Here is a 13,164-nt window from a genome sequence, read left to right as displayed (position 1 = left end):
CACACACACACGGATGGAGACACACACAGGGATGGATGGATGGATGGAGACACACACACACACACAGGGATGGATGGATGGATGGATGGAGACACACACACACAGGGATGGATGGATGGATGGATGGAGACACACACACACAGGGATGGATGGATGGATGGACACACACACACACAGGGATGGATGGACGGACACACAGGGATGGACGGACACACAGGGATGGACGGACACACAGGGATGGACGGACACACAGGGATGGACGGACACACACACAGGGATGGACAGGCATGTCTCACCCTCGGCTTATACACGAGTCAATAAGTTTGCCAGTTTTTTTGGGGGTAAATTGGGGGCCTCGGCTTATATTCGGGTCGGCCTATACTCGAGTATATACGGTATATATAAAAGTTGTGGGGCCCACACCATTTTAATTAAATTTGCCCTGCCTGTGACCGAAAGGGGTAATTTTGTCCATGTGGAGCACTTCAACGGGAATTTACAGAGTAAGGGTACTAAGTTTAGTGCAATATATTGGTTTGTGTCTGGAGTTACCTGTATACCGAGGTAACGGAACTCGTCAACTGTCATAATGTCTCCTGCACAGTCAGGTAGAGGCTGCGGCAGAGGATCTAATGGCATAAGCACTGAGTTAATACTAAATCCCGACAGTTCACCAAAGTCAGCAATTAAGCGCATTACTTTCTTTAGGGTGCTGTCTGTGTCACCTAAATAAATCAATGTGTCATCTTCATATAGAGAAATTATGTCATGCTTAAGTCCTCGACGGAAGCCTAAGATGTTTTGCGATGCTCTGACATGTATGTCTAGAAGTTCGAGAGCTAGGGCGAACAACAGGGGTGATGGAGGGCACCCCTGCCGCATGCCCCTAAAGAGTCTGAAGGGTTTCCAATATATCTCCATTGATAAGCATTCTCGCCGTCTGATTATTGTATAACAGTTGCACCCATTTCAGAAAAGAGGGGCTCACCCCACATTTTTTCAGTTTCCCACAGGTAGGGCCATTCAACGCTGTCAAACGATTTGGCCGCATCTAAAGATAAGATGGCTCTATTACCCGGGTTGTCTGTAGGCACTTGTAGATAGAGAAATAGTCTGCGTAGGTTTTGAGATGTTGATCTGGTTGATATAAAACCCGACTGATATCTAGGGATCATAGTTTGAATATATTTGGCCAATCTGTTAGCCAAAACTCTGGCCAACAGCTTAATGTCAAACGTAAGTAATGAAATAGGTCTATATGCATTTGGAGAAAGGGTGTCCTTGCCAGGTTTCAAAAGTACTACAATAAGTGCCTCACTCATAGAGGGGGGAAGTCTTGCAGTTGCAAATGCCTTGTTATGCAGGAGTATTGGGCTTAATTAGGCTGTATAGCGTTTATAAACTTCCGCTGGCAAGCCACCTGCCCCAGGAGCTTTTCCAATTTTAGCATGGGCCAGTGCCTCTAGGAGCTCCTCCTCAGTCAGTGGGGCATTCAATTGTTTTGCATCCATGGTGGACAGGCTGGGTATAGGGTATTTATCCAAAAAGGAGTGAATGTCCTCGGGTGATGGGTGGACATTAGATGTATATACATCTTGAAAGAAATTTTTGAAGACATCCATAATGGCTTGTGTGGAATAACAGGGTGTTCCCTGTGCGTCTGACACTGCCACTATGTGTGAGGGGCCTTGTTGAGATTTGACTAGTAGGGCTAACATATGACCCGGGCTTTCCCCTTCCTCAAAGTATTTCTGTTGCAGAAAGAATCTCTTGTTTTCTGCCAGTTGAAGGGATAAGTGCTTGAGCATGGATTGGGCTGCTAGCCACTTTCTTTTAGTGTCATCAGTAGGGTCTGCTACATAAAGTGCTTCAGATAATACTAGATTTCCCCATTCTTTAGTTTTGATGTGTGATATTTCTCGAATGAATTGTCCTCCTACGTAGGCTTTGGCCACCTCCCATACAGTACTAATGCCCATAGATCCTAAGTTCTGTTTAAAAAAGGATGTAAGGGGTGGCTGGAGCTAACAGTGTGTATTCAAATCGGGGGTGGGCTTGGGTGGGAGGTTGTGGTATAATTATAAGGCAAGCTTGTAACAATTTGAAGGCTGTGTATAGTTTTGCCATTGTCTTAACCATGCTCGAGATGAAGGCTTTTGTGAATTGTGAATTTTACTGTTAATCTTGTGTTTAAAAATTTTATAAAGAAAAAGGATTAAAAAAAAAAAAGGATGTAAGAGCTTTTGGGAGTGGGTCAGGTTCTGGTAGGAGTGACAACCAGAAGGGGTTGAGTTTCCATAGACTGTTACCTCTGACCGCTCCCACTCGTATATCAATCGAGAGTGGGGAGTGGTCTGAGATCTGTCTGACATGGTATTGCGAGGAGACTACTATTGGCAGCATATGTTTATTACCTAGTCCTAAATCAATTTCGTGAAAGGCCACCTATTGAGGCTGATTTGCTCGAATACATCTTAGTGTCAGGGTTATGGATCCTCCACACGTCTGTGAGGCCCATCACTAGAAGAAGGTGAGCAAATGGAGTAGGCCCTTCCCTTCTTTGATCCATCTCCAGTACTGCTACTTAATTTGTCCTTCCCACAATCAACGTAATTATTAAATTCCCCTATTACCGGTACTGGTATGCCCGGCAAGCAGGACATAAAGTTAGCTAGAACTGTAAAGGGACTGGCTGAGAACAGAGGAGGGATGTACAACCCTGCTAGTACACATTTTGTTCCACATAAAGAGCATAAAAGGAATACATAATGACCATCCGGGTTCATTTTAACTTCCAAAAAAGAGAATTGCACATCTCTTTTAATCAGGAGGCTCACTCCCCTGGAATACACAGAATATGTGGAATGTTATTGATGACAAAACTGTCTTCGTGCAAATAGCGGTGTGGATGTCGAGGGGAGATGGGTCTCCTGCAAGCATATCACGTCAGTATTCAAACGCTTGATCTTGCGTACCACGGCCAATCGCTTAACTGGATTATTTAAACCTTCCAGGACACTATTCTAGTTAGCTTAGACATTGTATCAGCATAACAGTAGTAATTGTTATAGATCCTATCTGCACCACGTGTTCATGTGGCAATACCCTGTAACAGCTAGCACTTAGAGTCTGTGTCCATACGAAAAACATTTGAAATGCATCCTGGTTTAATAAGAAGTTGAGTGGCATGTCCATAGTTGTGGTAGTGTTGTGGAAAGTAGGAACCACCGATAGTGGAAAGGACAATGTTGAAACGATGGTGAAAAAATCAGAAAAAGCAAACAACAACAACAAAAACATGGTGAAATTGGCCAACAGGGCCTTGCATACTTGCCAGACTAGGACTGGGGGTCTGTACCAGACCATCTGGGGGGGCAACAGTGGAAGCGCACTTCAGTGTCTTACAGCTTCTCAACAGCAAGAACAAAAGCCGTGGTTGCAGTAAAACTATTTGGAGAACAGACAGCTATCTCTGCCTTGGCAAGCTAGCAGTGGGGAGAATAGGGAAAAGGATCCCGGAGTTCATCTTTAGGGTTTTATGGTTCATGGTGGTGCAGGACGCCTGTTGCGTGTTTCACTAATTGTTTGTTCTTCTCGGACCAGCCATTGTGCAGCTGCTGATGGGGAGTTAAAGAATTGTACAGTACTTCAATTTGCATACGGGCTGGGTATAGCATAGCATACTTCAGGTCAAGATCTTTGAGGCGACGTTTAACATCAATAAACTTGTTTCTGTAGGTCAGCCGAGAAATCCAGAAAAGGGGAGATTTTTAGTGCAGCAGGATTTATTCTGGAATTTTATAGAATTGCATCGCTGTCTTTGTAATTGAGAAGTTTAAATAGGAAGGGTCATGGAGGAGCCCCTAGCGGGGGAGGCCTAGCAGGAACTCTGTGCGCCCGTTCCACAGTGAACATAGGGGAAAACACCTCTCTGCCAAATGCTTTGATCAGCCATTGCTCAATAAATTCTGCAGGGTTTTTCCCTTCCATTCTTTCAGGCAGACCTATAGCTCTCACATTATTTCTTCTCATTCTATTCTCTAAATCTTCTAAGCAAGAAGTGTGTTGAGTCAGCAGGTGGTTATTTTATGTTAGGTCTCTCTGCATGGGCGCCATGTCATCTTCTATGGAGCTCACTCTCCCCTCCAGAGCTGATGTTCTTTCCCTTAACTTTTTGGTATCTTCATGTAGGAAGGTTATTTCTGTCTTTACCCCTTTTATTTCAGCTGTGAGGGCTGCTATAGATATACTGCAAGTGTTTACAGCCGTAAAAATGTCCTGCAGTGTGGGTTCACCTTCAGTATTAGGGCTGGTGGGGATATGAGGCCTAGCAGGGGTATCCTCTGGAGTACTCACTGTGTCCCATGCACCATTGGTATCTTCAGCATTGTGTCACCAGTCTCTGAAAATCCTCCGGATGAATTCTCTGGGGTGCTGGAGGAGGCTGCTGGATCTGCGGAGAGCGGCATAGAGAACAGTTGTTAGGGCAAGCAGTGACACCAAGGCTGCCCCCTCTGAGCTCTGAACCCTCACATCTTCACCCAACTTGGGTGAAGATGCATACATTGTCAGGTCATTCATCCCTACTGATCACCCTACAGATACATACATTGTCAGGTCATTCATCCCTACTGATCACCCTACAGATAAATACATTGTCAGATCATTCATCCCTACTGATCACCCTACAGATACATACATTGTCGGGTCATTCATCCCTACTGATCACCGTACAGATTCATACATTTTCAGATCATTCATCCCTACTGATCACCCTACAGATACATACATTGTCGGGTCATTCATCCCTACTGATCACCCTACAGTTACATACATTATGTGCTAAAGAACAAAATAAATAGTATTTTTCACATTGTTCCCAAATCTCTCAGATGTAATTCATTCTTCTAATCACTTTACAGCTCTGTGTAAGAAGCCGGAAGTCTCAATGATGACCATGGATCCAGAGAAGACATTTTATGAAATTGGGGATACAGTGACAGTAAAATGTCTGGATGAATCCCGGAATTCTTATCCCTCTGTACAATGTGTGCAGATTGGATCCTCCATTAGGTGGAATAATCCTCCAAAATGTATACGTGAGTAATAATCCTCAATATACAGACTGCAGGAACCCAGAGCAACCAATCAGCAGTCACCTCTCTTTGGTCTGACTCATTCAAACTGAAGTAAGATACAGGGGGTCCCCGGGTTACATACCCATCAGGGACTGTCCTCCTGTTTGTAAATCGGAAATGTTTGTAAGTCGGTTGCGCGTGTGCAGAATGACAATTACGGACATTTCCGATGTTCAGTCGAATGCCGTTCTGCGCATGCACGGCAAATTACGGACATTTTCGTTATTTTCGGTCATTTTCCGTGGCTCCGTCTGCCCGCGTACGCGCAGGACGGCCGATGTCCACGCAGAATGGCAGAGGGTCCCCGCAGCGCCCAGTTCATAAGTTGGAGTTGTTTGTAGGTCGGGCGTTTGTAAGTCGGGGACCCCCTGTAAAACCTGATTGGTGCATTAGACATTACTGTCTGTATGGTCTTATTACATACATAACCCTGTATATTACATACACTTTGTATAATGAACATTACTACCACAATACTGTGTGCTGTCCATGTAAATACATGACTCCAGGTAATCAGAATATCACAGTTTAGCTTGCAGTTTTCTTTTTGTGAAATTCTCTTTTCCTGGCTGAAGTGGTTCTTCTAGACTCGTGACTCCATTCACATGTGCTGCTGGCTTCTGTGTTCACCTTTGGGTGTTGCCTGCTCTACTGTGGAATTATATCCCTTTCCCTTCTGTCTCTTCCTGGCCGCCTCCCTGTCTGCTTCCCTATATAAGACATGCTCAGTGCAGCTCGTGTGTCCTGAGCAACTTCCTAGTTTCTCCATGTTCCTGCTTTCCTAAGTATTACTTGTATTTAGGGATGAGCCAGATGTTCGAGTAGAACGCAAGCTCGACTCGAACATCGGGTGTTCACCCGTTTGCCGAATTTAGAACATTTCGTGGGAAATTCGAGCGCCCGTGGAACGCCCCAAAATTTGCACTGCGAGACCGTCAATGATCCCAGATCGAGATCGCAGTACATTGACTGCGGCTGATTGGCCAAAGTATGCACCTGACCTGCATGCCTTGACCAATCCGAGTGTGCTCTGCTGTGAGGGTGCCAATCATGACTCAGGGGGCTAAGTCAACGCCCCACACTATGTAATGCTGCTTACATAGCGGCCGTACATAGTGTAATGACATTTCTAAATCCCGGCAATATACACACAAATCCTTGAAAAAAAAGACATGAGTTCCCCCCCAGTCCAGAGCACCCCCCCTTGAACTGTACCAGGCCATATGCCCTGAACATGGGGAGTGTGCTTTGGGGTCCCCCAAAACACCTTGTTCCCATGTTGATGGGGATAAGGGCCTCTTCCCCACAACCCTTGCCAGGTGGTTGTAGGGGTCTGCAGGCGGGGGGCTTATCTGAATCTGGAAGCCCCCTTTAACAAGAGGCCACCAAGATCCTGCCCCCCCCATGTGAATGGGTATCGCATAGTTGCCAACTGTCCCGAATTTACCGGGACATTCCCGGGATTGGGACATTTGTCCCAAATTAATTTTGTCCTGGGAAATGTCCCGGGAAATTCGGTTTGTCCCGGTAAATTGAATTTCCCGTTTTTTTGCTGCCGGCCGCTAGAGGTCGGCGGCCGGCGAAGACAATGTCTCCGCCAGCCGCCATTTTTAAGAAGACCAGAAGTTGGTCTACACCTGTGGCGCCGCCTACCCCGCTGCCAGTGTGTGTGTGTGTCAGTGTAAAGTGCAGTGGGCGGCGCCACAGTTAAATGTCTCCGCGCGGCAACGGCGGCATGTTGGGGGCCAGTCTGTCACTGTGGATGTCAGGGTGGGGGCCAGTCGGATGTCGGGGGCCAGTCATGGTATGTGGATGTCGGGGGCCAGTCTGTGAATGTATGTGGGGGCCAGTGGTATGTCGGTGGCCAGTCTCTGGATGTCGGGGCTAGTCTGTGAATGTGGGGGACAGTGGTATGTCGGGGGCCAGTCTGTGGATGTCGGGGGCCAGTCTGTGGATGTCGGGGGCCAGTCTGTGCATGTGGGGGCCAGTCTGTGAATGTGGGGGTCAGTCTGTGGATGTTGGGGGCCAGTCTGTGGGTGTCAGGGGCCAGTCTGTGAATGTGTGGGTCAGTCTGTGGATGTTGGGGGCCAGTCTGTGGATGTGGGGGAGAGTCTGTGGATGTCGGGGGCCAGTCTGTGGATGTGGGGGCTAGTCTGTGAATGTGGGGGCCAGTGGTATGTTGGGGGCAAGTCTGTGGATGTGGGGGCCAGTCTGTGGATGTGGGAGCTAGTCTGTGGATGTCGGGCCAGTGGTATGTTGGGGGCCAGTCTGTGGATGTCGGGGGCCAGTCTGTGAATGTGGGGGCCAGTCTATGGATGTTGGGGGCCAGTCTGTGGATGTGGGGGCCAGTCTGTGGATGTGGGGGCCAGTCTGTGGATGTGGGGGAGAGTCTGTGGATGTCGGGGGCCAGTCTGTGGATGTGGGGGCTAGTCTGTGAATGTGGGGGCCAGAGGTATGTTGGGGGCAAGTCTGTGGATGTGGGGGCCAGTCTGTGGATGTGGGGGCCAGTGGTATGTTGGGGGGCAAGTCTGTGGATGTGGGGGCCAGTCTGTGGATGTGGGAGCTAGTCTGTGGATGTCGGGCCAGTGGTATGTTGGGGGCCAGTCTGTGGATGTCGGGGGCCAGTCTGTGAATGTGGGGGCCAGTCTATGGATGTTGGGGGCCAGTCTGTGGATGTGGGGGCCAGTCTGTGGATGTGGGGGCCAGTCTGTGGATGTGGGGGAGAGTCTGTGGATGTCGGGGGCCAGTCTGTGGATGTGGGGGCTAGTCTGTGAATGTGGGGGCCAGTGGTATGTTGGGGGCAAGTCTGTGGATGTGGGGGCCAGTCTGTGGATGTGGGGGCCAGTCTGTGGATGTGGGGGCTAGTCTGTGGATGTCGGGCCAGTGGTATGTTGGGGGCCAGTCTGTGGATGTCGGGGGCCAGTCTGTGAATGTGGGGGCCAGTCTATGGATGTCGGGGGCCAGTCTGTGGATGTGGGGGCCAGTCTGTGGATGTGGGGGCCAGTCTGTGGATGTGGGGGCCAGTCTGTTTATGTGGGGGCTAGTCTTTGAATGTGGGGGCCAGTGGTATGTCGGGGGCAAGTCTGTGGATGTGGGGGCCAGTCTGTGGATGTGGGGGCTAGTCTGTGGATGTGGGGGCCAGTCGGTGGAAGTGGGGGCTATCTGTGGATGTCGGGGCCAGTGGTATGTCGGGGGCCAGTCTGTGGATGTCGGGGGCCAGTCTGTGGATGTGGGGGGCCAGTCTGTGGATGTCGGGGCCATTTGTATGTTGGGGGCCAGTCTGTGGATGTTGGGGGCCAGTGGTATGTCGGGGGCCAGTCTGGAGATGTGGGGGCCGGTCTGTGGAGTATGTGGGGGCAGGTCTGTGGAGTATGTGGGGGCAGGTCTGTGCAGGATGTGGGGGGGGGCGGTCTGTGGATGGGGGGGGGGGCGGTCTGTGAATGTCAGAGGGGCACCAGATGTAAGGAGGGGCTCCGCTGATGGACACAGATGTGAGGAAGGTACCTCTGATGGGGCACCTGATGTAAGGACAGACTCCGCTTGGGACACCTGATGGCATCTGGTGGCAGGCAACATGGCTAGTGACGCGCTCAGGGCTCCCACTGATTCTGCATTATGGTGAGTTGAATGATTTAATTTCATATTACAATGTAATAATAGAAATGATGAGCTTCAATCATCCTGACACCATAACAATCATGGCGCCGGGATGATTGAAGCGCCAACACCAGGTATTTGGAGTATCTTTATCTGCTGATTGTCAAACTCTGGAAAACACATATTGCTATTGTGGTGTAGGATCGGGGGGCTGCTGTCCCTCCTTTCCCTCTCCCCCCCTCCTTTCCCTCTCCCCTCCTTTCCCTCTCCCCCCTCCTTTCCCTCTCCCCTCCTTTCCCTCTCCATCCTGCATTCATCTCAGACTCTAACCACACCCCTTTGAGCCACGCCCCATATAAGCCACGCCTACTATTTTACGTAAACCACGCCCATATTTTGCCGCTGCGCGCGCTGCGTTTTAGCTTTTTCTATGCCACACCTATAAACGCATGCCCCCGCCCCCCTAATTATACCACGACTCCGTCTACTGCCAAAAAAGTGTCCCGATTTTTTTTTTTCTACAATGTTGGCAACTATGCAAAAAGTGTCACAAAAGTAAAAATGACAGGAGACAGTTTTTGACAATCCCTTTACTTAAAAGTATTAATTAGTATTTTAGTACTTTACTAAAAAAAAAAAAAAAAAATCCGATGGAGCCCACACACGGTCGGATTATCCGACAACGCGCTTCGATCGGACATTTTCCGTCGGAATTTCCGACCGCGTGTACAAGGGCTAATATACAGTAGCTGTGATTAACCACTTCCCACCCGCCCACTGCATATAAACGGCTGGGTGGGAGCTCTCTACTTCTGACTGGACATTCCTGAACGTCCTGTCAGAAGTAGCGGGTTTGCTCGGGCGCGCTCCCGCGCAGCTGCGCGATCCCGATGTGCGCGTGTCCCACGCACATGCCGCATCTCGGATTCGGCAGGAGGGCAATGTAATTTGCCCCCCCCCCCGATCCGCACGATGGCTGTGTCTAATCACAGCCATTGTAAAGTAAACAAAGGGGGATGGGTGGCAGATGACAGGTGATCATGCCGCCGCGTGCCCACGCAGCGGTGCGATCCCGATATGCCTGTGCCCCCCAGAGACTGCAGAGCATTATAAGACAGGAGGGCCATGTGATTGGCCCTCCTGATCACATGATGACTGTGTCCAATCACAGTCGTCATGTAATGTCAATAGAGAGCAGTTGTAACTGCTCTCATCTCTTCCTCTCCTCACACAGAGCCTGTCAGTGAGGAGAGGAAGAGAGATCTGTGCTGCAGCCGGGAGATCAGGGAGTTTATAGCTGTTTGTCCGCTGATCACCCAGCTAGTGTCCCCCAAATCACAGTGTCCCCAAAAAACACAGTGTCCCCAAAACACAGTAAACACCTGTCATATAGAACAGTGAACATCTGTCCGCCAACAGCTGGCACATCAACCCGTCAACAGCTGGCACATCAGCCGCCTGTCATCTGACACATCAGCCACCTGCCATCATCAGGCGCATCTGCCCGCCATCATCGGGTGCATCAGTCCGCCAGCATCAGGCGCAGCCGTCCGCCCCCATCAGGCACGTCTGCCCGCCCCCATCAGGCACGTCTGCCCGCCATCATAAGGCACATCTGCCCGCCATCATAAGGCACATCTGCCCGCCATCATAAGGCACATCTGCCCACCATCATAAGGCACATCTGTCCGCCATCATAAGGCACATCTGACGCCTGCCATCTGACACATTTGCCGCCCACCAACATCTGGCACATCTGACGCCCACCATCAGGCACATCTGACGCCTGCCATCAGGCACATCTGACGCCTGCCATCTGACACATTTGCCGCCCACCAACATCTGGCGCATCTGACGCCCACCATCAGGCACATCTGCCACCTGCCATCAGGCACATCTGACGCCCGGCATCTGCAGATGTTTACCCCTGATAGAAATATTTGTGTAGATGAATCCATATTACACTTCACTGGACGACTTGGAATACAACAATACATCTCCAGTAAAAATTTTATAAGGTGACAGGGCCACGGGTTACACATATGACTTTATAATTTATGAGGGAAAATACAGACAGCTAAACCCCCCTGGATGCCCTACCTACATGGGAACAAGTGGCAAAATTGTCTGGTAGCTGATCCAACCATTGCTTGGGAAAGGTTACCACCTATATGTAGACAATTTCTACACAAGTCTCCCACTTTTCCGCCATCTGTACCTAAAGAAGACTGTGGCCTGTTGGACAGCACTGACCAACCGCAAAGGCTTCAACAGCGGGCACATCAGCCCATCAACAGCTGGCACATCAGCCGCCCGCCATCTGACACATCAGCCACCTGCCATCATCAGGTGCATCTGTGCGCCATCATCAGGCGCAGCAGTCCGCCACCATCAGGCAAGTCTGCCCACCCCCATCAGGCACGTCTGCCCGCCACCATCAGACACATCTGCCCGCCATCATAAGGCACATCTGCCCGCCATCATAAGGCATATCTGACGCCTGCCATCTGACACATTTGCCGCCCGCCAACATCAGGCACATCTGCCGCCCGCCATCAGGCACATCTCCCGCCCGCCATCAGGCACATCTGACGCCTGCCATCAGGCACATCTGCCGCCCACCATCTGACCAATCTGCCGCCCACCATCTGACCAATCTGCCGCCTGCCATCTGACATCTCCCGCCCACCATCTGACGCCCGCCATCTGATATCTGCTGCCCGCCATCTGACATCTGCCCGTCAACATGACTAAAAGGTTGTACAGTACAGAGGAGGCTTTCCAGATACTCCAGAGTATGTCGGACGAGAGTAGCGGGGAACTCTCTCCGTCAGACTCGGATAGCGACTATGAGCAAGTCGAAAGCAGTGGCTCCGAGATGGAAACCGAGGAAGATAGAATCCTAACAAGGAGAAGCGGGAGAAAAGAGCAGGCGCAGACATCCACCAGCAGCGCGGCACTCCAGGATAATATGCAGGCATCCACCGGCAGCGCAGCACTCCAGGATAAGCAGGCATCCACCAGCAGTTCTGCAACCTTCCTAGAAGATAGGCCAGATGCTAACAACGGAGCATCCCATCAACGAGGCAGTGCCCATACTAGCCTTCCAGATGTTCTACTGTATCCAACATGGCTGCCCGATGCGTCAGTAGAACCTGTATTTCCCCTTTTTACAGCCCAGCCAGGCCCTCAGATACAGATGGAAAATGTAACCCCACTTTATTATTTTCATTTATTTTTTACCAATGATCTCCTAACTGGCATTGTGGAGCAATGTAATCTATACTCCAGCCAACATATAGCCAACAATCCAAGTTCTTTATATGCCCGTCCTTTTGTTTGGAAAACCCTGACTGTGGAAGAATTTAAAATTTTCCTTGGCCTAACCCTCAACATGGGGCTGACAAAAAAAAAATGAAGTCCATTCCTACTGGTCTACCCAACCTATCCACCACATGCCGGTCTATTCGTTAATGATGCCCAGAACCCGTTATGAGATGATCATGAGATTTTTACATTTCAATAACAATGCCCAATGCCTCCCTCGAAATCATCCCAGTTACGATAAATTATTCAAAATTCGGCCCCTAATCAATTTTTTTCCGCCAGTTTCAAGCAGATGTTTACCCCTGATAGAAATATTTGTGTAGGTGAATCCATATTACACTTCACTGGACGACTTGGAATACAACAATACATCTCCAGTAAACGAGACAGACGTGGGGTAAAATTTTAAAAGGCGTATGACAGGGCCACGGGTTACACATATGACTTTATAATTTATGAGGGAAAATACAGACAGCTAAACCCCCCTGGATGCCCTACCTACATGGGAACAAGTGGCAAAATTGTCTGGCAGCTGATCCAACCATTGCTTGGGAAAGGTTACCACCTATATGTAGACAATTTCTACACAAGTCTCCCACTTTTCTGCCATCTGTACCTAAAGCAGACTGTGGCCTGTGGGACAGCACGGACCAAGCGCAAAGGCTTCCCACAGACATTGGTCGCCAAGAAATTAAAACAGGGTGAAATGGCCAGTATGCGGACTGAAGAGGTACTAGCGCTGAAGTGGAGAGATAAAAAAAGAGATGTCTACATCCTTTCCACAATACACAATGAGACCTTGGTGGAACTGCAGAAAAGAAAAGGCCCCATGTAGAAGCCAAAATGTATCCATGAGTATAACCTATACATGGGGGGGGGGGGGGTGGATATGAATGACCAGATGATGCAGCCCTACTTGGCCATCAGAAGATCACTGTTATGGTACAAGAAAGTCGCAATTTATTTGATGCAACTAGCCATGTTCAATTCGTATATTATTTTTTCTAAGAGCACCCAATGTTCCCTGACCTATCTAAAATTCCAAGAAGACGTTACCACAGCACTTGTCTATCCCCATGGCCAACCCACTCAACTAATTCGC

At 49.5% G+C, this 13,164-nt stretch overlaps 1 protein-coding gene across 3 annotated transcripts in view; it reads left to right on the top strand.

Annotated features, from left to right (window-relative positions):
• LOC143995870 (uncharacterized) overlaps positions 1 to 13,164 on the top strand; it is a 207,934-nt gene that overhangs the window by 90,651 nt on the left and 104,119 nt on the right. For all 3 annotated transcript variants that reach the window (XM_077490596.1, XM_077490595.1, XM_077490594.1), the window contains one exon: positions 4,923 to 5,099. In XM_077490596.1, the coding sequence (XP_077346722.1) occupies positions 4,923 to 5,099 (177 nt within the window). The remainder of the gene's footprint in view (positions 1 to 4,922; positions 5,100 to 13,164) is intronic.

Source organism: Lithobates pipiens, unplaced genomic scaffold (assembly GCF_037356315.1).
Source record: "Lithobates pipiens isolate NorthernLeopardFrog02 unplaced genomic scaffold, aLitPip1_a1.2 Scaffold_19, whole genome shotgun sequence".
NCBI classification, from domain to species: Eukaryota; Metazoa; Chordata; class Amphibia; order Anura; family Ranidae; genus Lithobates; species Lithobates pipiens.
This window is presented reverse-complemented; position numbering and strand designations above follow the sequence as displayed.